The 22946-nt window shown below is 35.9% G+C and overlaps 2 protein-coding genes across 2 annotated transcripts; both read right to left on the reverse strand.

Moving 5' to 3' along the window:
* Positions 1–10616: 10616 nt before the first annotated feature.
* LOC132754313 (uncharacterized) lies at positions 10617–11162 on the reverse strand. The gene has a single exon (XM_060744930.1). It carries the CDS (start codon positions 11160–11162, stop codon positions 10617–10619), a length of 546 nt encoding a protein of 181 aa, XP_060600913.1.
* A 7370-nt stretch (positions 11163–18532) lies between these two features.
* Positions 18533–22822, reverse strand: LOC132754315 (tyrosine-protein kinase SRK3-like). The gene is made up of 3 exons (XM_060744932.1): positions 22725–22822; positions 19665–19770; positions 18533–19077 (listed from the first exon to the last, which is right to left on the reverse strand). Exons 1-3 carry the CDS (start codon positions 22787–22789, stop codon positions 19003–19005), a joined length of 246 nt encoding a protein of 81 aa, XP_060600915.1. The 5' UTR covers positions 22790–22822; the 3' UTR covers positions 18533–19002.
* Between the last annotated feature and the right edge of the window lie 124 nt (positions 22823–22946).

The following is a 22946-nucleotide window of genomic DNA, read 5'->3' on the forward strand; positions in this document are numbered from 1 at the left end:
TTCTGCCTGAAAAGATATCTTTAATAAGACAGTGTTGTAACAATTTATATCTACATAATATGAAGATGACATTAGATGACGTTTACATCAAATTCGTTATCTATAGCTTAAATAGTTCAATGTTTCACATGGATATAATAATGACACACAGTGATATTGATAATTCAATTATTGCTAGTCCAGAAGATCAAACGTAAAATGTTAGTTTCACAATATGGCAATATCATTTATTTTCCGGATATCCCATTTGTGGAGTTTTAACCGCCGACAAAACATTATAACGCTTGTCCCTCTTTTAACATACTCATGTAATAATATATCCTTTACGACCTATGACGAACTCGATATGATATATGTATAGAATAGGTCACGTGTGACTATTGTCTATGAAATTTAAGTCAAGCGATTTTAAACAACTTTGTTTAACAGACAAAAGAATATATATTATGTGCGACTAATTTAATTTATCGATTGATTTTTAAGTAAAGAAACATATGCGACTTTTTATTATAACTTGGTATACACATTTATCACACACCCGTGCCGATTGATTTTGCGACTCCGTAAAAATGGTATTGCACCGTGGTCGTGCATATATTTTGACGTAACTATATGCGCTATACAAACATAGTGTAAAGGCACGCTAAATGTTCGCGTTATACTATATGCGCGTCGGTGAAAAATGACTCTTTTTCCAATTTAAACAGTTTTTATTTTGGGTGTGTGATAAAAAGAATATTAAATTCGTATAAGTTTATTACTGAATTTATTGAACTCGTTGAATAAACTAAAATCATTCTCGCCATAATATAATTTTATTCAACTCGTGCAATAAATACAGTATTGAACTTACACTCATTCAATATTTCATTTGAACATTTAAAAATTGTTATATTTTAGCATGGTCATATTTGTTTTTACATTAAAGGGATAAAGCGGGTGGAAATGGTAAGATTACTGAATTCAGTTATGTGTGATCAAACATCCAAATATATTGTGAATATTTGCTATTATACATTGTTTAAATCCTTGATATGGTTTGTATTTTGTTTAGTTTTCAATTCATCCCTAAAAAATAATATTCCGACTTAGAAGGATGATTTAATTATACATACGAAATGCATAGGAGAGATAACTTTCTCGATAACTATGCTGGAAGATTTTTATCAACATAGTACATTATGATTATCAATACCAAATGTTTTGCTATGTTTAAAAACGTAGTAGAATGATTATGATGTTTATTTACATATAATGTGAAAATTTATTTAACAACGATGATGACATCTGATGAAACACTATCATTATATTCTGTGATATTAATTGCCAAATATGATATTTGGTCATAATATACATTTATCTTTATCCCGTTAAGAACGTTTATGCAACATTGAAAAACAAAGTATACCATATTTCGCCATATTTAGAATCAATTAATTTTAGGGCATTGCTGTGTGAATGATTCCGACATGTTTGATTTAATTTTAAATTTAAGGGTCATGATAAAAATCTTTCATCAATAGTTTAACAATAGTAAAAATCGAAATATCTAATCACATAAAATGGAAAATGTTATATTAAGCATAAACCCTAATCGAAATTATCCTTATACATTAAGACATCGCTCTAGCATATTCAATTATTAAATAGCTTCAAACATTTAAATACATGACCATACATATAATGTGTATGTCATATAGGCATATTTGTAGCAGGATAACTCAAGTCTGGCGGGAACACATAATACATTTCAGTTCGTGATAATATACATGTAACAGTATGTTGGGTTTGGATAGTATGTCACATTGACCTTAGTGAAGTCAGTAGTAAAGTACAAGACTAGCTACTTAATCTTTTATTTGAGATCTGTCTTCATATTGACACAGTAAAATTACAATTTAAAATTCGAATGTTAAATTGGTACATGTACATTATTTATTTTTCAGATAATTTCTATAATAGGTAGTAAGATGTATCATCGAACCCGTGGAAATAAAACCTTGCAATATTTAATTTATTTTGACATTAGTTTAATTGAGTATCTAATATAAAATTATGCACGTATATATTGATATATTTTATCATACAATGTTATTACTTCATTTCACAAAGAAATCACGTTTAAGAATGATATCCGTTGTGATTGAATGAAAAGGCGAATTTTTCGTTTACATTAAGTTGTATACACACATGTTGAATAATTGTGAGATCGATATGATATACCGACTTTTTATAATTACTTTACATAAGCAGTTAAACAAGTTCTTATCTAATAAACTGCTTGATAGATTGTGACCTTTTTTATAATCATTTATTATTCGTATAAACTTTTACAAAATATATTATATGTATGTCTATCCATGTTAAACTAGAACTATCGCTGAATGCGATTCATACCCCCATCAATGTCCTTGACAGAAGACGACTTGGAAAGGTGGTTAAGGAATAACTTATGTGGCACAAATATATAAAAAGAAATTATCTCTGGTTAAAAAAGACTAACTGTACAGGTAATAGTATAAATATATATTATCAAATCATGTTCGAAACAGTTACAAATAACCTTTCATTTTCCCAGTGTACTAAACATTTTATTTATAAGTCAATTTTTGACATTCAAGTGTGGCCTTGACCTTAATCTGGCACAAGGGTAAGATGGGTTTTGCACATCGCCCAGTTGGGGTGAACATTTGAGTAAATTTTGAAGAAAATCCTTCCATTAGTATAGAATTTACAGAGTGGACACAACATATTGTCTAGTATTGATTGTATGTAAATTTGAAGACTTAAAAGGGGGCAGTACTTTGTCAAAATGCAATACAGAGAAATGAAACTTGACCTGCATATCTTATTTGCGACACCTCATATATCTTTTAAGTTTCAAGCAAATGCCTAAGCTAGTTTCAGAAATATTGTTATAATCTAAATGTATCTTGTATTTTTTTGTCTGTTTTGTAAGTCTTAAATAGATAATGCACATATACTTTAATGTATAATTTATCTATAAATATTAACTTCTTTTTCTTACTTAAGTTTTTTTCTTATTTTCATTTAATTGTGTACTTGATTATTTTTATTTCAACTATTGTTACATTTCACGCTAAATGTGTCAAGCTTAAATTATAACTAGATTTAATCTACAGATTAAAACGCAAAATTAATATATCCTGCTTAAAGGTAAATATTAAGAGATGTTAATGGTTCTAGGTGACAATACTATTTATATGATCAAGGGATTTTAGGCCCTTAGGGAATAATTATGAGATCTGCCATCACATATCTATTGAATATATGATTGTTTTATTTCCTTTCCCTTTTTAAATGTGTCAATATCTTCCTGTATGATTAAATATGCTCACTTTCTTGTATGTATATATACTGGTCAGAAATTCTGTGAAGTCATATTCCATCTTGACTGTCACAGAATAAAGAACTCATGTTTTTCAAAATTTAAATCTTGGATTTTCATTTTATCAGGTATGTTGAGTTACTTATTTTTTTATATCTGTTGTTTTTCATTCAATGTTTCACTGTAAGAAATATGTTTTATTTTATCTTAAGCTGTTTCTCTTAAGTATGTTTTAATTATATATTTTGCAGATTTTTCAATACTTTGCATATTAAATAATCATTGTATTTTATAACTTAAATAACTGAGATCTTGGAATATTTCTTATTGTTGAAGTAAATTAAATTGACATAGGATAATGTACATGTATAACATTAAGTTTTTGCTTTATAAGAAATGTTAACTCAAGGTATTTATTTATTTAAATTTGTAAATAAAATATTTCTATTTTGGTCATTAATAAATTGTTCCATAAGTAATATTTTTTTTCACATAATTTATATTGATATAGTTGGTTTTAAATATTATGATAATTCTCTTTTACTCAATCATCAGTTTCATTTCAAAGCTATTTAAAGTTCATTTTATAAGTATCGGTTGATTAAGGATTTTTGTCATCGACCAAGATTTCGGTATCTTCTCACATGCAAAGCGAGTTATTGTTAAATTCCCCATATCATGTATTAAATTTGTTAATCTAAATATTACAATTACTGAATAATTATTATAATTATTTATTATGTATTGTAATGTATGATATATTCCATCTTGACTGTCACAGAATAAAGAATTAATGTTTTTCAAAATTTAAATCTTGGATTTTTATTTATCAGTCCTCTAGCATATCTCCAAAAGGGGCGCGCATCGAGATCCGTATAACAATATTAAAGTACATGTTAAAATTTAAGAACATTTTCTAAGTCAATTTTTGACCTTTAAGTGTGACCTTGACCTTTAGCCGGCACAAAGGTGACATAGATTCTGCACATAACCTTGTTGAGGTGAACATTTGAGTAAAGTTTGAAGAAAATTCTTCCTTAAGTATAGGGTTTATAGAGCGGACACGACATATTGTCTAATATTTGATTGTATGTAAATTTGAAGACTTAAAAAGGGGCATAACTTTGTTAAAATGCAATACAGAGTTATGAAACTAGACCAGCATATCTTAATTGTGATACTTCATATGTATTTTAAGTTTCAAGCAAATTCCTTTTCTAGATTCAGAAATTTTCAAATAAATGTTGAAATTTAAGAATATTTTCTAGTCAATTTTTGACCTTCCAGTGTGACCTTGACCTTTAGCCGGCAAAAGAGTGACATGGGTTCTGCACATCCCCTGGTTGAGATGAACATTTGAGCCAAGATTGAAGAAAATCTTTCAATTAGTGTAGGACTTACAGAGCGGACATGACATACTGTGTTATATTTGATTGTTTAATATTTGACCTTCAATTGTGACCTTGACCTTGAGCTGACACATGGGCAACATAGGTTCTGCACATCCCCTTGTTGAGGTGAACATTTGAGCCAAGTTTGAAGAAAATCTTTCAATTAGTGTAGGACTTACAGAGCGGACGCGACATACTGTGTAATATTTGATTGTTTGATATTTGACCTTCAACTGTGACCTTGACCTTAAGCTGACACATGGGCAACATGGGTTCTGCACATCCCCTGGCTGAGGTGAACATTTGAGCCCAAGTTTGAATAAAATCTTTCAATTTTAGTGTAGGACTTACAGAGCGGACACGACATACTGTGTAATATTTGATAGTGTTTGATATTTGACCTCCAATTGTGACCTTGACCTTGAGCTGACACATAGGCAACATGGGTTCTGCACATCCCCTTGTTGAGGTGAACATTTGAGCCAAGTTTGAAGAAAATCCTTCAGTTGGTATAGGATTTATAGAGCGGACACGAAAATGGAGACGGACGGACGGACGGACGGACGCGACAAAGCGAATCCATTATAGCCCCCCCCCCCCCACCCATATTTTGTGGCAGTTTAAAAATCAAGCACTGGTTTCTTTATACGAAATACGATTTTGACGCATTCGTTTATGCAAGAACAACGTTAATGCACATTCTTCTTACATTAACATCTGCAGTAACCATTGGAGTATTGAATCGGGCTAGGGCCCTGCTTCTTCAGACGTTGATGATTGTTACAACTAAATACATTTTACTGGTCATATACATATTTTTTAAAAATCATGATAAAAATGATGACGATCTTTTTGTTGTTATTGTTGTTGTTGATAATGATGATGATACTGAAGGCACTTCCATTTTCTTAAACTAAACGAATTCATAACTGTTAATCCTTCTTACAAAAACATACCAGTATTTAAAAATGCAAATTAAAGCTACAGTGTGTACATCTAGCATTGAAAATATGTTTTAAATATATCGAATAAAAATGCGATATTGAAACCCAATCATCACGATCCGGTTTGAATACCCTTAACTTAATGTAAAATGACAAATACTTCATTCTTTAAATTTAATACACCAATATACTTTAGTCGATGAAAGAGTTATCAATAATTTGTTTCAAGAGAATGCATGAGCCCAAACACGTCGTATGCTAAACAGGCGTTGTCCCATTTAAACCTGATATAAATTTTCATATAAATGGTATTATTTTATCAAAATTTTCCTATAATCTTAAATGTTACAGTAACTAATGTATCTCAATTATCTTTACTAGAAAACTTATCAAATGAACATATATTTTGTAATATAACAACAAAAATCTATTAAATATCTCACCTGTCTATTCGTCTGTTGGAACGCGGAAGTTTATATTCGAGTACACAAGGGAAGCAATTTGTATTTCATTGGCGACGCAGGTGAGCGGCGTCGTCTCTTTTTTGGCCAATGGAAGGAGCTGTTATTATTAGAAGTAAATGTCATGTTGTGTTAATTAGTTTTATTTGATTCGTAAAAATCAAGTAAACAAATATGTTGTTATATTTGTATTTAATAACTTTATGTAAAAAGGATGTGCATTGTGATATTATTTTCACGAAATTGCAGGCTCAGTTTAACAGCTTGTCCCTAAGCTTTTTTGGCAATACTAAAACCCGGATTTCGAATGTCGTTGTGGTCTACATTATGCATTCATTTATATATTTTCAACATTTTCCTACAAGAAGAACGTTCACCTGCACATGAGTTTTAGGATAGGTAATGGAACTGTTGTAAACGATTATCCTATTTATTTTATCCACATTATTACGTTTATCTATTGCACAGAATGATTGTTTTTACAAAGTGTACCAGTATCCGGATGCTGAAAGCTATCCGATTTTCTGCAATTACTGCTGTCACATGGCCATCTTACTTTTTATGAATACTTTACGATTATTTTGCATGGCTTAATAAAACTGAGCCTGCAACATTTGATAATTTTGCTGTTTAGGGTTTGCTTTGGGGTTTCAGGTTTTCTCTTTTTTAAGGGGAAGTAACTCATGTTTACTAATCATTTGTTCTTTTCTGTCTAACTTAGGCATTACTTAACATTTTTGTTGTGTAAAATTTACCAGTTGTAAGGTCATCAAACGCATAGAGGCCCTGAGGAGTGAGTATTGATAAAAAAAATAATGACTTTATATACCTTATACTGGATTTTTCTAGTTTGTTCAGTTAGTACATACCAACAGGTATTCTGCTACAGGAATCTTCTAATCACTATGTGAAACTAATTATTATTTTCTATGTGTTTGTATATAAATTGTTAATAAAATAACCTTTGGTAAAAATGAAAGGTAGAAAATTAAAGCTATGCATATAGGCGCTCATGTCCATATATTAAAACAGAGAAAGGATAACATCCTGAAGTTATCAATTTTAAACACTTGATATATATGCAGTTAGTTATATAGTAAAGTCTAATGGAAGGTTAAAAGAGGGGCAGTATTTGTTACTGTAAGAGATGTGTATTTTATGTTTAGACACTCACACAACTCAATCTTTATTAGTTATATGATATAGACTACATGTACTTGAGATTTTTTTCACTTTTATACTATACTGTATACATTATAGTTTTCTTTCTACAAGATTATGAATTCCATCCAAGTACCATTGTTAATAGGATGTTATATTTATTTAATGGAAACTGGGAATTATTAATGTATTATGTAATGTGCATACATGTGTATCTTAGTATTTGGATATAATGTGACTTAGCTAGACTATTACTGTATTTAAAGACTTGTACAGTTATGATGGATGAGACTTGCATTTAAATTTATAAATGATAATACATGTATTGATTGAAAATGTCCTTAAACTTGGATCAAGCAATATAATTAATAAAGTCTCAAAAAATCATATTTTGAATAGTAATTTTATTTTTTTTCTAACATGTGCATAGTTTGAAAAGGACAGCTTCTGTCTTATCTATTTGTAATGGAGGGACACCGGTCTCAACCTCCAGGTCTCCAGAGTCAACCCTCATAGAGTAGATTGTTACTTGCCCTTGAATAAATTTGTGCACTAAATTTTATAGCGGGTGATTTGTGCCACATGAAAACCAACAAAGTACAAAAAGTGACCAGGCGCCTGATGGAAACCATGAAAATACAATCTACCACAAAGTGGTTCGTTTGTTGTATTTTCATGTTTTCGCCCGGTGTCCGTGATGCAAAATACAAATCAGCCTTCATAAAATTTCTTATCATAGAAAAAAGGTTAGTTTTTTATCTGTACAAAAAATTAGATATTGAATATGTATTAGTACAGTTCTGTTCACTTTCAAATTGACCTGTTATAAATAATGGCACAACCAATAACTGTCTAAGCCCTTTTTAGTAAAAATAATTATACAATATATACATTGTTAATTTGATTAAGACTATGAGTATGTAATGTTCTTTTTTCGTAGTTGTTTAATTTAGAATTAATCTACCTGTTAATTAAAGTATCTGTTACGGTTTAGAACTGTTCATTATTTAGGGGAGAAAATGTGTAAGCGACCAGATAGCTCAATCGCTACAGCCGCGGGACATTATTCTGTGGGTCACAGGTTCGAGTTCTGGTCAAGCTGCAAGTTTTTCTCATCCTGTGACTGCATGTTATTACCCTGAGTTTAATTCACTATGCTCTGTAAGCATCAGAAATTCAAGAACACACATTTATATAGTGGGGAAATATGTTGTGGTTTAGAACTGTTTCATTATTAAAGAGAAAATGTGTAGACGGCCGGATAACTCAGTTGGTCTTCTGACAGTCAAGGGTTCGAGTCATGGTCAGGCAGTTTCAATCAGGGTTTAGAAGTGGTTTTTCAACTTACACATGTTTGATTCATTTAACAGATTGTATTAAATTTGAAATGGACAAAGACAGCATTGCATGATACTTTTAGATCTACAAAAGGCATTTGATACAGTTGATCACACTAAACTGCACATGAAGAAGTTCTTCTTCTTCATCATGAAACTTCAAGAATCTGCCATAGGTAGTAACATTCTTACATGGTTCAAGTCTTATTTCTGATAGACAGCAGCTGGTAAATGTGGCTGGTACTCCTACTACTACTGCTCCGAGTACCTATAGTGTCCCCCTGAGGTACATTTGAGGTCCTCTTTTATGTCTAATATATGTCAATGACATGTCTGCAACCCTAAGCAATAAGCTTTTATTATATGCTGATGACTCAGGTATCCTTGTATCTGGTAAAATAAATCTGAACAAATTCTCTCATAGGAATGAGGTTTATAAGGTTGGTTAATTGACTATAAATTGTTTTTGCATCTTGGCAAGACAGAGTCTATTCTTTTTGGTTTAATTTTCAACTTAAACTGGACCTAGACTCCAAGTCACATTATCTCACTGTTTATTACAGTTATGTTTATTGTGATTTCATAAAATCAACATACCGAATTCTTTTATGTCAGGTTAATATAATTATGTTGTCATGTTTATCAAAATAGCTAATTTTGTTGTCCTAATTATAACATAGCTAATTGTTTGTCAAGTTTGTCAACAGGGTTTATTATGATGTCAGGTATACTAACACAGCTAATTGTGTCGTAATGTTTAACAGCATAGCTATTTGTGTTATCGTGTTTATCATTATTACTTATTTTGATGTCATATTTATATAGCTAATTATGATGTCAGCTCAATTATCATATCTCATTGTTTCGTCATGTATATAAACAAATATGATTGTGTTGCATACCTAATTGTGAGTGATGCTAAGTTTATCAACATATCTTATCGTTTTGTTATAGCATAGCTAATTGTGATGTCAGGATTATCAACATAGCTTATTGTCTTGTGATGTTAACCAGTATAGGAAAGTGTGTCCATTTATCAACATAGTTAACGTGTCGTCTGGTTTGTCAATATAGCTAATTCTGATGTCAGGTTTAAGAACATAGCTAATTGTGCCATTCAAAGTGGTTTTTAATCATTTTGATTTTCTAAACAATTTCTATGTAAAAGCTTTGTTTATATCACCGGTGCAGTATGTCCAATTTTATTTCCAATTATACATGTATATAGATAAGTGTTTGTTAGTCATCATTTAAGAAATAAGATATGCCTAGCGTGGTACAGTAGGGCGACATTTATGAATAGTAACGTAACGTTGGATCTTTATGTACAGTGTGACTATTGTACGCTGATGTAAACGAATAAAATTTCATGACACGTTTGTGTCGATTTAATTATAATGTTCTATTTGTAAAATATAATTTAAATCATTATCTTTTCGTAAACGTGTTAATACAAGAATTTCATGTTTTTTTTATTGTATGTTACACATATTTTAAGATACGACCATAAGGTTATGGAAAATTTACATACTTATGTTTTCATTTATTATCATTTTTTTCATGTATGAATCACAATCATTCAAGATAACATACTATTGTTTCATGTATTCATCATAACATTATTCCATTTTAATAATTATTCAATTCTTTTCTATAACAGTAACGTAACACATAATACATGTACACACACAACTGCGCGCACACGCACACGCACACACACACACACACACACACACGCGCTCACACACACACACACACACACATATCGTAACCTAACTGTACGGTATGTGTGTGTGTGTGCACGTTCATGTATGCGCGTATTTGATCATCAATTACGTGAAAAATTACATTACACCTACATGAATTTGCTTATTATTTTAAATGTTAAAAAGGTAAATTTAAACTAAAATGCTTCATTTAAATTTTATAACAACAGAAACATATACTCTAGTACTTACTTACTGGCGTTCGCTCTACACGATCACGCCAGTATCCGCGATGAAGGTTGTGGTCCGCCGCAGGTCCTCAACGTCTCCGTACAGCTTCTGCTGGAGTGTTGCACCTCGGGGCCACGTTGCTCCTCGCTCCTGGTCGTGTCTTTTGCATCTTTGGAGGATATGCTCTGTAGTCTGGTCCTCTTCTCCACAGGGACATATGGGGGACGGCACCAGTTTGTACTTCCTGCACATGTGTGCATTCAGTCTGTTGTGTCCCGAGCGAAGCCTGACCATCACCACTTGTTCTGGTCGGTTTAGCATGTGGTAGGCATCCGCTTCCTGTCTTGTCTTGGTTAGAGCCTTGATGATGGTGGCTTTCTCCTTGTATGTCACCTGGTTATCTGGTTGCTCTAACTGGGCTCCTAACATAGCCAGCTTGTCGGCCTCCTCATTTCCGGGCACTCCACAGTGAGATGGTATCCACTGAAGTGCAACATTACAGGACGAACCAAGCTTGTTCACGGCTTGCGCTAGTTCAGGGACATTGTTGTTTTGTAGGGCCTCCAGAACTGATCTTTGCATCTGTGAGGAAGACTACAGAGGTGATCTCTTTCTGGCGAGTTTTCTATCAAAAAGACTGCCTTCATGAGTGCCTCAGTCTCTGCTCTGTAATTGCTGCAGTGCTTCCCAGTGGCGATGTAATGGGCTGTTTTCTGCCTGACGGGTACGTTATGTGAATACCACCGCCTCCATCCTTAACGGCTCTAGTGGCTGACCCATCTGTGTATACATGGGTCCAATGTGTCCGAAGGATAGTCTGCGTAGATAGCCGCAAGTGTCAGACTTCTACGGATGGTCTCATTTTCCTGTTTGCCCATGTCTAGTCCAGGAATAGCAAGTGCCACTTTGACTGCAGACAGGTCATTTGCTGTAGGGTTGGTGATGTCTGCTCGGCCCAAGGGAATTGTCTGAGTGTTTAGTTCAGCTGCATGCTCTCTACTCAGCTTCTTTGCTTGATGTACAAAGCTGCAGCGCTTGAGGCGGTTCTTGGTGAATCCCTCAAGTCTGCTGTTCATGGGGTGGTCTGGGAGGGACTGGTACTTGTTTGCCTGGAGAAGGACCTTGGTTTGTCTTCTTTCGTGAAGTGTTTGAATTCCGGTCAGTTTCTCCATGAAGGCGATTGGTGTAGACTTGGTGGGCCCTGTGATGATACGAAGTGCCTGGTTCTGTACTTTATCCAGGGCTTGCTGGTTTGTCTTGGCTGTTGTGGACCATGTGGCTGAGCTGTACTCCATGGTGGGTCTTACTGTGCCCTGATATACAGTCTTCAGTATTTGCTCATTTTGCACCCCAGGTTGTCCCAGCAAGTTTTCGCATCATCCCAAGTTTCCTTCGTGCCGTCCCTTCTACACGGCTGATGTGTGCTTTCCAAGTCTGCCGCTTGTCAAAGGTGACCCCAAGGTATGTGGCTTCGTCTTCCTCCTTCAGTGGAGTTCCAGCCAACATGACCTTCCAGCTCTTTGCTTTGTTGACAAGGTGAACAGTGTGGTGGACGACTTCTCTTTGTTGATCGTGACACACCAGTCTTCGGCCCATGCTGCGAGTTTGTCCATAGCTCTTTGCATTCTGTATGTGGCCGTAGAGGCGTGTTCTTCTTTGCACCATAGCACCAGGTCGTCAGCATAAAGATCAGCATGAACTCCCTTAGGCAGTTCAGACACCAGGTCGTTGATGAAGACCAGAAAAATTGTCGGGGACAGGACTCCACCCTGTGGGACGCCATGGCGTAGCAGGAACTTCCTACTGTTGGATTGGTTCAGGCTGACTCTGGCTCTCTTCTATTAAACAGATAGAGTTGATCCATTTCAGCATGGCCCCTCCAACTCCATTCCTCATGAGCTTTACTTGTAGCCCTTCTGTCCAGACTTTGTTGAACGCTCTTTGTAGGTCAATCCATGCTGTAAGGACCACCTTTTGCTCTTGGAATGCGTCTTCGACTTCCTGCGATAGGTATGTAGTCTGGTCTTCTGTGGAACGGAATTGCCGGAAACCAGCCTGTTCAAGATGCCAGCAGGTCATTGGTCTCCAGGTACCACTTCAGGTGTGCGTTCACAATCTTCTCCATGGTCTTAACAACACAGCTGGTGAGGCTGATTGGACGGTAGCTGGCTGCCTTTTTTGGGTCCTTCCCTTTCTTCAGTATAGGGATCATCGTTGCCTCTCTCCAAATCTGTGGTAGCTGCCCTTGTTTCCAGCTGTAGTTGTATATGTCCAGGAGTTTGCACATTGCTGTATTGCCCAGGTGTGTCAGCATCTCAATTGTGATTCCGTCAGGTCCGGGAGATTTTTTGGTCTTTAGTTGCCTGAAAGCTGCCTGAACCTCATGAAGCGTCAGGCGCGAGTCCATGCACTCTGACGTAACCTTAGGTGTTTTCCTGTCCCTTTGTTCTCTTCTTGCTTCCCTCAGTCGTTCACTGTTGATGGGGATGTCGCTGACATCTTTGTAGTTTTGGGCAAAGACGTTTGCTGCTTGTTTGCCCACTAACAGCTCTTCCACCTCTTCCAAGGTAACTGAGCCTCTCGCTTTGTCTTGGTCGTCGTTCAGCTGCTGTTTTGTCAACCTCCACAACTTTCGGCCATCTCTCTCGAGGTTCAATGAAGCCGTCTTGTGTCTCCAGCTCTTTTTGGGCCTCTAGCTTGTGCCTTAGGAATTTGGCCTTGGCATGCTGTAAGTTGTGGTTTGCCTCCTGTGAGGGATTATTTTCGGCTTCAACTCTGGCTTCGGACACCTTGGTTTGCAGCTCCTCTAACTGCTCACTCCAGTAGGCTTGTAGTCTTTTCTCGCACCTCTAGGGATGGACTGCTGTGCTGACTTGAGGATGCATTGGTTGAAGTCCCTGACTATGTTGTTAATGTCTCTGCCTTCAACTCTGATGTCTTTGCAGAGTTCATCATTCACAGACTGGAAAGGGGCCAATCAGCCTTTTTGTAGTTCCATCTGGGTAGGCTAGATGACATAGAGAGACAGACGGTCCAGTATGATGAGGACTGGACGGTGATCACTGCCTCCAAGTTGATCAGTGACTTTCCTCTGGACATGTCCGTGTATGTCGTCAGTACAGAAGGCAAGGTCAGGCGTTGATGTCGAGTGCCATCTTCTCGAGTAAAAAGTTGGGGGATCCTCCGGCTGATTGATGAGGTTCAGCCTGTTGTCATCCTGCCAGGTCTCCTATTCCTCTCCTCGGTTGTCCATGTGGTCATATCCCCAGCTTTGTTAGTGACTGTTGAAGTCTCCAAAAACCATGAGGTTTGTTGCTTCCATTGGGATACTGCATAGGGAAAGAGCTTTGTCATTTGGAGAGTACATATTCACAGGAGTCATTTGAAAGTCGTTCAATCTGAGGCTCAGCACTTGGAATTCCGAGTCATCCATATGCATTTTAGTCTGGATAGCATTGATGTTGTTCCTGACTAATGTCATGATGCCTCCTTTCTTTCTGCCAACCCTGTCGCTTCGGAAGCACTGGTATCCTCTGATCTTAAAGGATTTAGCTGGTTGCAGGTGTGTTTCCTGAATGCAACAGACATTGATGTCATTCTCATGAAGGAAGTGCTGAAGTTCAGTCTTTTTGTTGAAGACTCCTTCTGCATTCCAATGCATCACTTTGAAGTGTTGCTGTTGGACTTTCCTCCTCCTTGGCTTGTTGTAGCCCTTTGGTCTCCTCTTGGCATGATGGAAGGAGTGACCCCCAGTAGCTTTGGGTGGACTCTGTTGAGGCTCAGAGCCCGGCACTGTATCTCCCTGGAGGGATTCCAAAGATCCAGCACCACATCGATGAATACCATTGTTTCGAGTAGTCATAGCGTTGGTTACGTGATGCAGTGGTTTGTTAGAGAGTGCCAATGGCCCAGCATCTCCGATTTCAACTCTCTAGGTTGGTTAAGGTTACCTCACACAAAGCCCTTGCCGTTCCCAACGACTGACCACAAGGCAGTGGTGATTTTGAAAGGGTTGTCTCCCTTGGTTTGGTATAAGAGTTGTCCTTCTCCACCGTTCCCATCTAACTCAAGCTGTTGTGCTCAGAGACCACTGCTGGATTGCCGTTACACCGGTTATGATGGTGCTCGTCGTTCCAGCTACTGTCACCCAGGTTGTGACAGGCCATTTGTTAATCCACGAGGCTGTGGAGCTATTTTGACCCATAGCTGGGTTCTAGGTAAGCAGGCTTCAGGGCATATCCACACACCGGTGGGCCATGCAAGCCATGCCTTTAGGGGCCTAGATCCTCCAAGACCGAGTGGTTTAGCCTGGGGCCACAAGGTGCCCAGTTTCCGTTTGCCACCTCGGGGAGGTCCCATAAATGGGCCACAACGGTCTTACTGCATGAGAGGCTACAACTGGCAAGGAAGGCTTACAAAAGGCTCCCCGGTTCCCACTAGGTGGTAGCCAGCGGTGAGGCTGTAAGCTGTAAGCGAAAAACACGAAGCTACTCACTACAACAACACGCAGTTGCGCATCAAAGCAGTCATTACGGCAAACATATACTCTAGTAAGAACTATAATTATATTTCGTTACAATGACTGATGTTATGTAAACAAAATAAAAGTGGATTGATCTACAATTACGAATTTCAAATATTGATAAAAACAAAAAAAATGCATCTTTTGGATTGTCTTACAAAATATTTCTTGAAAAAAAAAGTTGATCTAGTTCTTAGTGATTATTAACTTTATATTAAGAGAAATGATATTTTGTTCTAGAACATTTTATTATCTGCATATGAGCCGTGTCACGACAAAACCAACGTAATGCGTTTGCGACCAGCATGAGACCAGCCTGCGCACCCGCGCAGTCTGGTCTGGATCCATACTGCTCGCTTACAAACCCTATTACAAGTAGAGAAACTGATAGTGAACAGCATGGATCCTGATCAGACTGCGCGGATGCGCAGGCTGGTCTGGATCTATGCTGGTCGCAAACCCATTATGTTGGTTTGGTCGTGACGCGGCTCATATATTGAAATACAATATTGGATCTGGTATCTCACATTTACCAACAACAAATTATTTAATTCGTTCGTAGTTTTTTTGTGTGAAAAATATGATACTAAAATAAAAATCAAGCGTAAATTGCATGCTTTCAATAATTAAACTAATTCACTTGAATCGGGCTTGAATCGGTAATTTAACACTGCATCAAAGATATCAGGCGTTGTTATTACTTTTATTTTTACTTTGTGTGTTATGGGCCTCAAATGTTTTCTTGTTGTTTTCATTTCTAACAAACTACTAAATTTGATTTATTATCAAAAGATCTTAAAGCATTTCTTTATTTTTTTATTATTGGAGGTCAGTGGGGATAATCTAACTTTTATGATGTAAAATGTTTTTATAATGTTGCTTTACTGTTATCAGTAGGAACTATATCAATTGTATAGGGATAATGATACTTCAAGTATATACAATATATAGTCTCTTATAATTCTATTGTAGAATGGTCATATGTATACATTTTTATCAATTCTAATATGATTATATATATATATATATGTATGCATTTGAAAGTGACTGAAATAAACTAATAAACTATCTACTTATTGTAAAGCCATAGCAAAACAACGTTTAATAAAAAAAGAAAAAAGAGTAATCATTTGAATATTTTAACATACAACAATTAAAGGGTAATTATTCTTCTTCACCATTTTCAAAGTTTCACCTTCAAACCTCAAGTTTTTATTTAATATAAACTTGTAAATAAGGTATTTAACACGACTATGAAAAAATAATAGCATTCACTGAGATATAAATATATCCAGTATGAAAGAGATAAGATGTTCGCGGCTGTCAAGGAGGATGGTGTAAACAGATGAAGAATGTGTTCTATCAGCCAATGTACCGCCTCCTATACTTACATATATTGAATTTATTTTTGTTGAATATTTGAAAATTGTCGGCATTATAGATTGATCAGTTTTGATGTGCGTATTATAATTCAGATAAAAAACATGAATAGGAGTAGATCTTTCCCAGGTAAATATTAATCTATTATTATGTTTTATTTTTCATAACAGCGGAAATCTTTATATTTGTAGTTTTATTTATTTATTTATTTATTTATTTATATTCAATGTATCAGCACTTCTCTGCGATTTTGAAATTGAGAGTCTTTTATAACTGTTTTATTTATTCATAAAATAATTGAACTGTGTATTTACAACACTACGTAGGGACAATAAGCAATGGAAAAAAGTAGATAAAAAATGGAGAACTGATATTCTACCAGTATCAATTCATTGTCTAATGGTGTGTCATAAAGATGTTAACGTTTCCGACATGTATATAGATTGTCTCTGGTAAACCGTCCTCAATAAATTTCGTATTTTACATTTATACCATAAGAACTAATTATTTTCAGGACAACCGGTGAGTATAACAACGGCTGTTCAACGATTTAACCGACGTAAATACGGACAGGATGACGTCACTAACTCAGATAAACATAGCACACAGACATATGCTTCCGGGGGGAAGGAATTAAGTCCGGTAGTGTCGGAAAGTACACGACGAAGACAAAGGTTTTCCAAACAGTCTCAAAACCGGAACCGGAAGTACAAGGAAACAAAAATGGCCGACTCGTTATCTGGGGCAGATATACCCAAAATAACACGAGAGCTAACATTTTTCCTGCCCAATTCATGGGAATTTGACAAGCCTGCAAAGGATCAGGAAGATACTTTGCAGAAACCTGAGCCAGTGGCTAATTGTACGGTTCACGTTACAGAAATAGACATTAACATTTCAAAGAAAAGAGATGTCACTCATACCAATGCTGTATCTAAATATAAATATTGAATTTCAGTTCAGAAATATGAAAACTGACACATATTGTATATAAAATTGTTGATTATTAATGACATTGATTTAATTTGCATTTGAAGTGTGTTCAATTAACTAAACACTTGCACTTTTTATTATTGCTATTGAAAGATGTATTTATGTGTTTGGAACTTGAGTGACACTTGGTAGTTATATTTGAGTTTAATGTTGAAAAACTTGTCGTAACGTATATTTAGCTTGTTTTAAAGCTGCATGTCTCCAGATGATCCAACATACTTCAATAAAATCAAACTTGAGAAAATTGTACTATATGATATTAAAGGGACTCCGCTGAGGTTTTTTGACATGATGGGACTGAAAATATTTTCCAGATAAATATACCGTTTGATGTAGGTTTAGACCACTAGTCTGTGTGCAAAATTTCATATCATTCGCGCACTTCGTTTTTCCAGAATAATTATTTCTGTTTAAAGTGCCCCAGCTCATTTATGTAAGAAATTCAAATGTTATGTTTTTAGGCTCTTAAACCTCAGTGGAGTCCCTTTAAGATAAGTAAAAAGTTTTAAGTAATAATATGCATGTTATGTACGATTAATGACCTGTTTTGCAGTATTTATCACCATAATTATACTGCGAGACCAGCGCAGAATATTTTCTCTAAAACACTATACAATATGCATGTGCAAACAGTTAAAACTAGTTTATAGATATCTATTTTTAAATTTTTGATTTTAACAATTTAATAATGACTGAACATATTTTATAAATATTTCTCCAGGAAACACTATATCTACATGAGAAAAAATACGCACGTACCATCGACTATTTGTTAGGCAAATATTTACCTTTTCATTTAACCTTTAACCGTTTGGGGTTCTTCTTTCAACCAGTTGATAAAACTTCAGAATACGCGTGTTGTTAAAATAAAAACTGCATATCTTTATGCAACCTTACAAACGTAACATGTATACAATTTTTAGGAATATGTAAAAAAAGAACATTGAGCTATATATAAATAACAAAACAATAAATTCGTAAATAATAGAACGGGTTTTGTATGCAAATTAAAGGGATGGTATCTAAACAACCATAGATGTCAATATGCGACGTTTATTTATAATTGTAGTCGAATACGACAAACATATCAATTGTAGAATATTGTAAATACATTTAACACCATCTTGTGTGTTGTCATTCCAAATTTTTGTAGCATTAAAGCCACAAAGATACTTCTTATCTTGTATTGTCAACTGCCATCTGTAGACCGAGGAGTCATGCTATATTTACCCCTAAATAGTAACGCGTCACGACAAAACCAACATAATGGGTTTGCGACAAGCATGGATCCAGACCAGCCTGCGCTCCGCGCAGTCTGATCAGGATCCATGCATGCTGTTCGCTATCAGTTTCTCTACTTGTAATAGGGTTTGTAAGCGAACAACGTGTATCCTGATCAGACTACGCGGATGCGGATCCATGCTGGTCGCCAACCCATTATGTTGGTTTTGTCGTGACGCGGCTCATTTATGGCACATCCAATTATGACAGCGAGACATTCTAACACTGGAAATGTAAGTGACTCATTTATTCACCAGTAAGTCTCTCCTCTTCCACTGGACTTAATCCTCGCCTTAATCCTACTGCCAAATCAATGTACATCTGAAAATATACAACAGCATAACACTTACCTAGTTCAAGACGGAAGTAGCATGATTTTTATAGAAGTAATTTCCATGCTCACAATTCCATGTTTCACAAATAAATAGCGTTGGACTGTAAAACGGGCGACCCGGGTTCGATTCCCGGACGGCGTATTTCCCTTTCGTTGTGACTGATCATGAAATCTTTTCTACGGTCATTCGCACTGTACCTCTGCTCTGGTATGTACAGAAGTTCCAGTTCCTTGCGAAAATGAAGGCAACTAGTACTGGTAAACTTCTTGATAGCCTGCCCAGGACCGATGCGGTGGCTGAACTGTGCTCTGGTTAATTCAATGTGGCTGTCGTGATCCGGAGAGAAAACTACCAATACTACCACCAATAATATTACTCTCTTCCTCCACCAATAATATTACTCTCTTCCTCGTGCAGAAAAGTTGCCATATGACCTAAACATTGTTGGTGAGAAATGGTGAACTGGTTAAGTTGAGACCGTGGCTTGGGTAAGATAAACTTGTGCATTCATTAAGTCCAATTAACACATACAATTAACAAGAGATAGGTTGACAAAATATACTTATTCATTACTTGTTCTGTTTCTCTCTGTATAATTTCATCTAACCTTCCAACAAGGGTTTTGAACACAGGTCTGTGATCGGGCGTATATTTCCAACATTCTACCATAAGTCTGTATCTGTTTAAATATTCAATACATTTAAAATATGATTTTTCTGAAAAACATTGAATAACTTTATTATTTCATAAATCTTTGCATAAATGCATACCGAAAAAATATATTTCTTTAAATCTATAACTAGAATACACTGATGCCAGTTTAGTAACGTTATGAACAAAAACTATATTCCACATAATAAAGGGTTGATGCACCTTTTCACGTTCATTAAAATCTGCAGAAGCACGAGGGCGTACGCATTTAAAGCCCGTGCAATCAAGAAGAGGGATTCAATAAGTTGGAGGTCTTCTGTAGATATTAATGCAAGGAAAGACGTGCATTAGCGCTATTCTTAAAGAAAATGTTTTACATGACGCCCTGAGTCACTCATATTAAACAACGTTTACCAACGGTGCGTTGTAGGAGCACATTTGTCTCGGAGCACATTTGTCTTACGTAAGACCGATGCGGTCGCATTTGTCCCACATGATACAAATGAGACCTCAAATGTCTACCCTAAAAAACTCATTTGTGTGACAAATGTGCTCCGATCAAGTTTTTTAAGGGACAAGAAAGCACATTTGTCTCATGTGTTTTAAAGGGACAAGAAAACACATTTGTCTCATGTCATTTTTTATGAATTATTTGTCACACATTTCCCCACGTCAGAAATTCTTATTTTTAGAATCGAGGTTCGCTGTTTTACCTCATGTCAAGTGTAATCATCAATAGGGTTGCTTATGCTTTCTTTATGAAAACCTAAAGTGAACTGTTAATTATAATATCTTTAATTCAAGTAATTGATTGCCTTAACCTGAAGACGTAGACTGAAACATACTAAATCCCGTTCATGATAGTACAATGGTGACAGCGCGATGGCAGGATGGTACGTTGATGAAAACGCGATAGTGCGATGGTGAAAACACAATGGTACGAACGTGAAAAAACGATTGTTCGATTGCGAAACAAGTAAGGCTCGGTGATGAAAACGTGATGGTACTATGGTGAAAGACCATGTTACGAAGGTGAAAATACGATGGAACGATATGATGAAACTGCGATGGAATGATGATGAAAACGCGATATTATTTTCTCTATCGTGTCATCGCATCATCGTGATTTCAACATCGTGCCATCGTGTTTTAATCATCGTACCATCTCATTTTCACCTTTGTACCATTGTGCACAGCTGGTCATGGAGACAAAAATGTTTCTTATGTCCAACACCGTAATCGGTTGATACTGAATGATACAATATCGTGACTCGTTTCGCATCTCGCCGAATGCTCGCGTCTCGCTTCGCATCTCGTTCGTCGACGCGAGACAAGAAATTGGTTCCAGGTCATATACCGCTAAGTAGTATTCCCTTTATAATCTACATAAAATCACTTTAAGGCCCATTATGCCTAAAAATGCTTTTATTTGTTTTTCTCAAAATTAAAGCTTTTTTTATTTTTGATATACTTTTATAGCTCTAAAAAGATACTTATTGGCTAATTACCTGAAGCATTTTTTCATCTGCTGTTTTTTTTGCAGTTTGTACAGTTGAAGTGATTTTAGATTTTACTTTGTTTACATTTTGCTGCTTTTATAACGCATTATTTCACATTTATCGCGAATTCCTTTGGGTTACAAGCATCTAACTTCCTCAGAAATCATTATTTGAATATTAATAAATTCATACTTGCCCTATCAAAAGAAGTAAAAATTTATTCATTTCTGAAATCTCGTGATACGGAATACTTCGACATTGCGAGATCTCGTGTTACAATATCGCGCCTCGCTTCGTGTCTCATCGGAATGTCTCGTCTCGCCCGATTCTGAGTGGCCCGATATTCCATAATTATGGCATTACCTGGATTATTTTAGGAACTCATGCATGTTGTAAGTGCTTTTTCAATGGCGGATCTGAAAGCCGCAATTCTTGGAAAATGACGATTTTTATACATATATTTCTGATGAAAACAAAAGGTGTGTAATGGTCTTCTTATTTTCTTCCATAGATCATTTAAGGGCCTCCGTTTTCAAAAAACCACTTGCCCCTGACCGCTGCAGGTTCGACACATAGACGGGGCGTCGAACTATTCATGCGAGGGTCCCGGTCAGGGTCTAAATGCGGAATACATATCCATTCAAGTGCCAAAAAAAATCATTTATAAAATTTTAAGCATTAAAAATAAACGTGTCACAATTAATAAGGTTAAGAAAAGGTTTGCTGCATAAGTGTTTAGGTTCTTGATACTGCACTTGTAGAAATTTTCATTGTGACATGCAGAACAAGTATATTCTTTAATTTAATATATGGCTCCTATGCAGAGGCAGGAAGTTTTTGACTGACCGGAAGTGACCTAAAAACGGTATTATAAATACAGAAAACACAGAACAATGGCTGGTAGCCGGTATACAGATGGGCATAATTATTACCTTTTAAGAATTTGATGGAAAAATGTGAGACAAATGTGCTTCGAGTGTCCTTTCTATTGTGTGTTGAACACATCTGTCTCATTTGCAATTTGTCGCAAATATGAATGTTTACGAACACATCGGTCACACTTCGTGAGACAAATGTGCTCCGAGACAAATGTGCTCCTACAGTGCATGCCCGCAAATGAGTGTTTTTATTTCCCTAATTTTAAGCAGTGTGTATGCAAGAATATGTTATATTTTTTCGAATGTTATGTATGACACGAAGGCCTCATAGTATCAAATGAAATAAAACATAATATTGGTAAGGCGTTATATATAACGCGGAGCACAAGGCGTAATAACGCGAAAAAGGATTATAATGCCTGTTTAGCGTAATAACGCCTTTTTTCGCGTTACCTCGCCTTTTGTTTCGCGTAATTACGCCTTTTGATTCGCGTGATAACGCCTTTATTCGCGTTATAACGCCTTTGCATTTTATTCCCATTTTATTCGATACTATTAGGCTTTCATAGTATGGTATATAAATGTACAAAACCAGAGCTACATACATATCATTTGGGCAGAGTGATGGCTGGGGCATGACATATCCTGAATTGTGCATAGATATCAGCATATCCGGTAGTATCCCTGGATACGGACTGCCACCTAAAGTGTCACCCACTTCCACAAGTAATACAACCATACGCGACCAGACGTCACTTTTAGTGGTATACCTCCCTTCTATAAGCGTCTCTGGACTCATCCATTTATATGGTAGTCTCCCCTATATG

This window comes from Ruditapes philippinarum, unplaced genomic scaffold, assembly GCF_026571515.1.
Source record: "Ruditapes philippinarum isolate M1 unplaced genomic scaffold, ASM2657151v2 ctg4065_1_1_1_1, whole genome shotgun sequence".
Classification (NCBI taxonomy): Eukaryota; Metazoa; Mollusca; class Bivalvia; order Venerida; family Veneridae; genus Ruditapes; species Ruditapes philippinarum.

Coding starts and splice junctions, on each gene's coding strand:
- LOC132754315 (XM_060744932.1), bottom strand. CDS start 22,789: ATGCTGATATCTATGCACAATTCAGGATATGTCATGCCCCAGCCATCA. Junction 19,771..22,724: donor TCACTCTGCCCAAATGATAT/GTATGTAGCTCT, acceptor ATATTTAAACAG/ATACAGACTTATGGTAGAAT. Junction 19,078..19,664: donor TACAGAGAGAAACAGAACAA/GTAATGAATAAG, acceptor GTATATTTTCAG/ATGTACATTGATTTGGCAGT.
- LOC132754313 (XM_060744930.1), bottom strand. CDS start 11,162: ATGCAAAGATCAGTTCTGGAGGCCCTACAAAACAACAATGTCCCTGAA.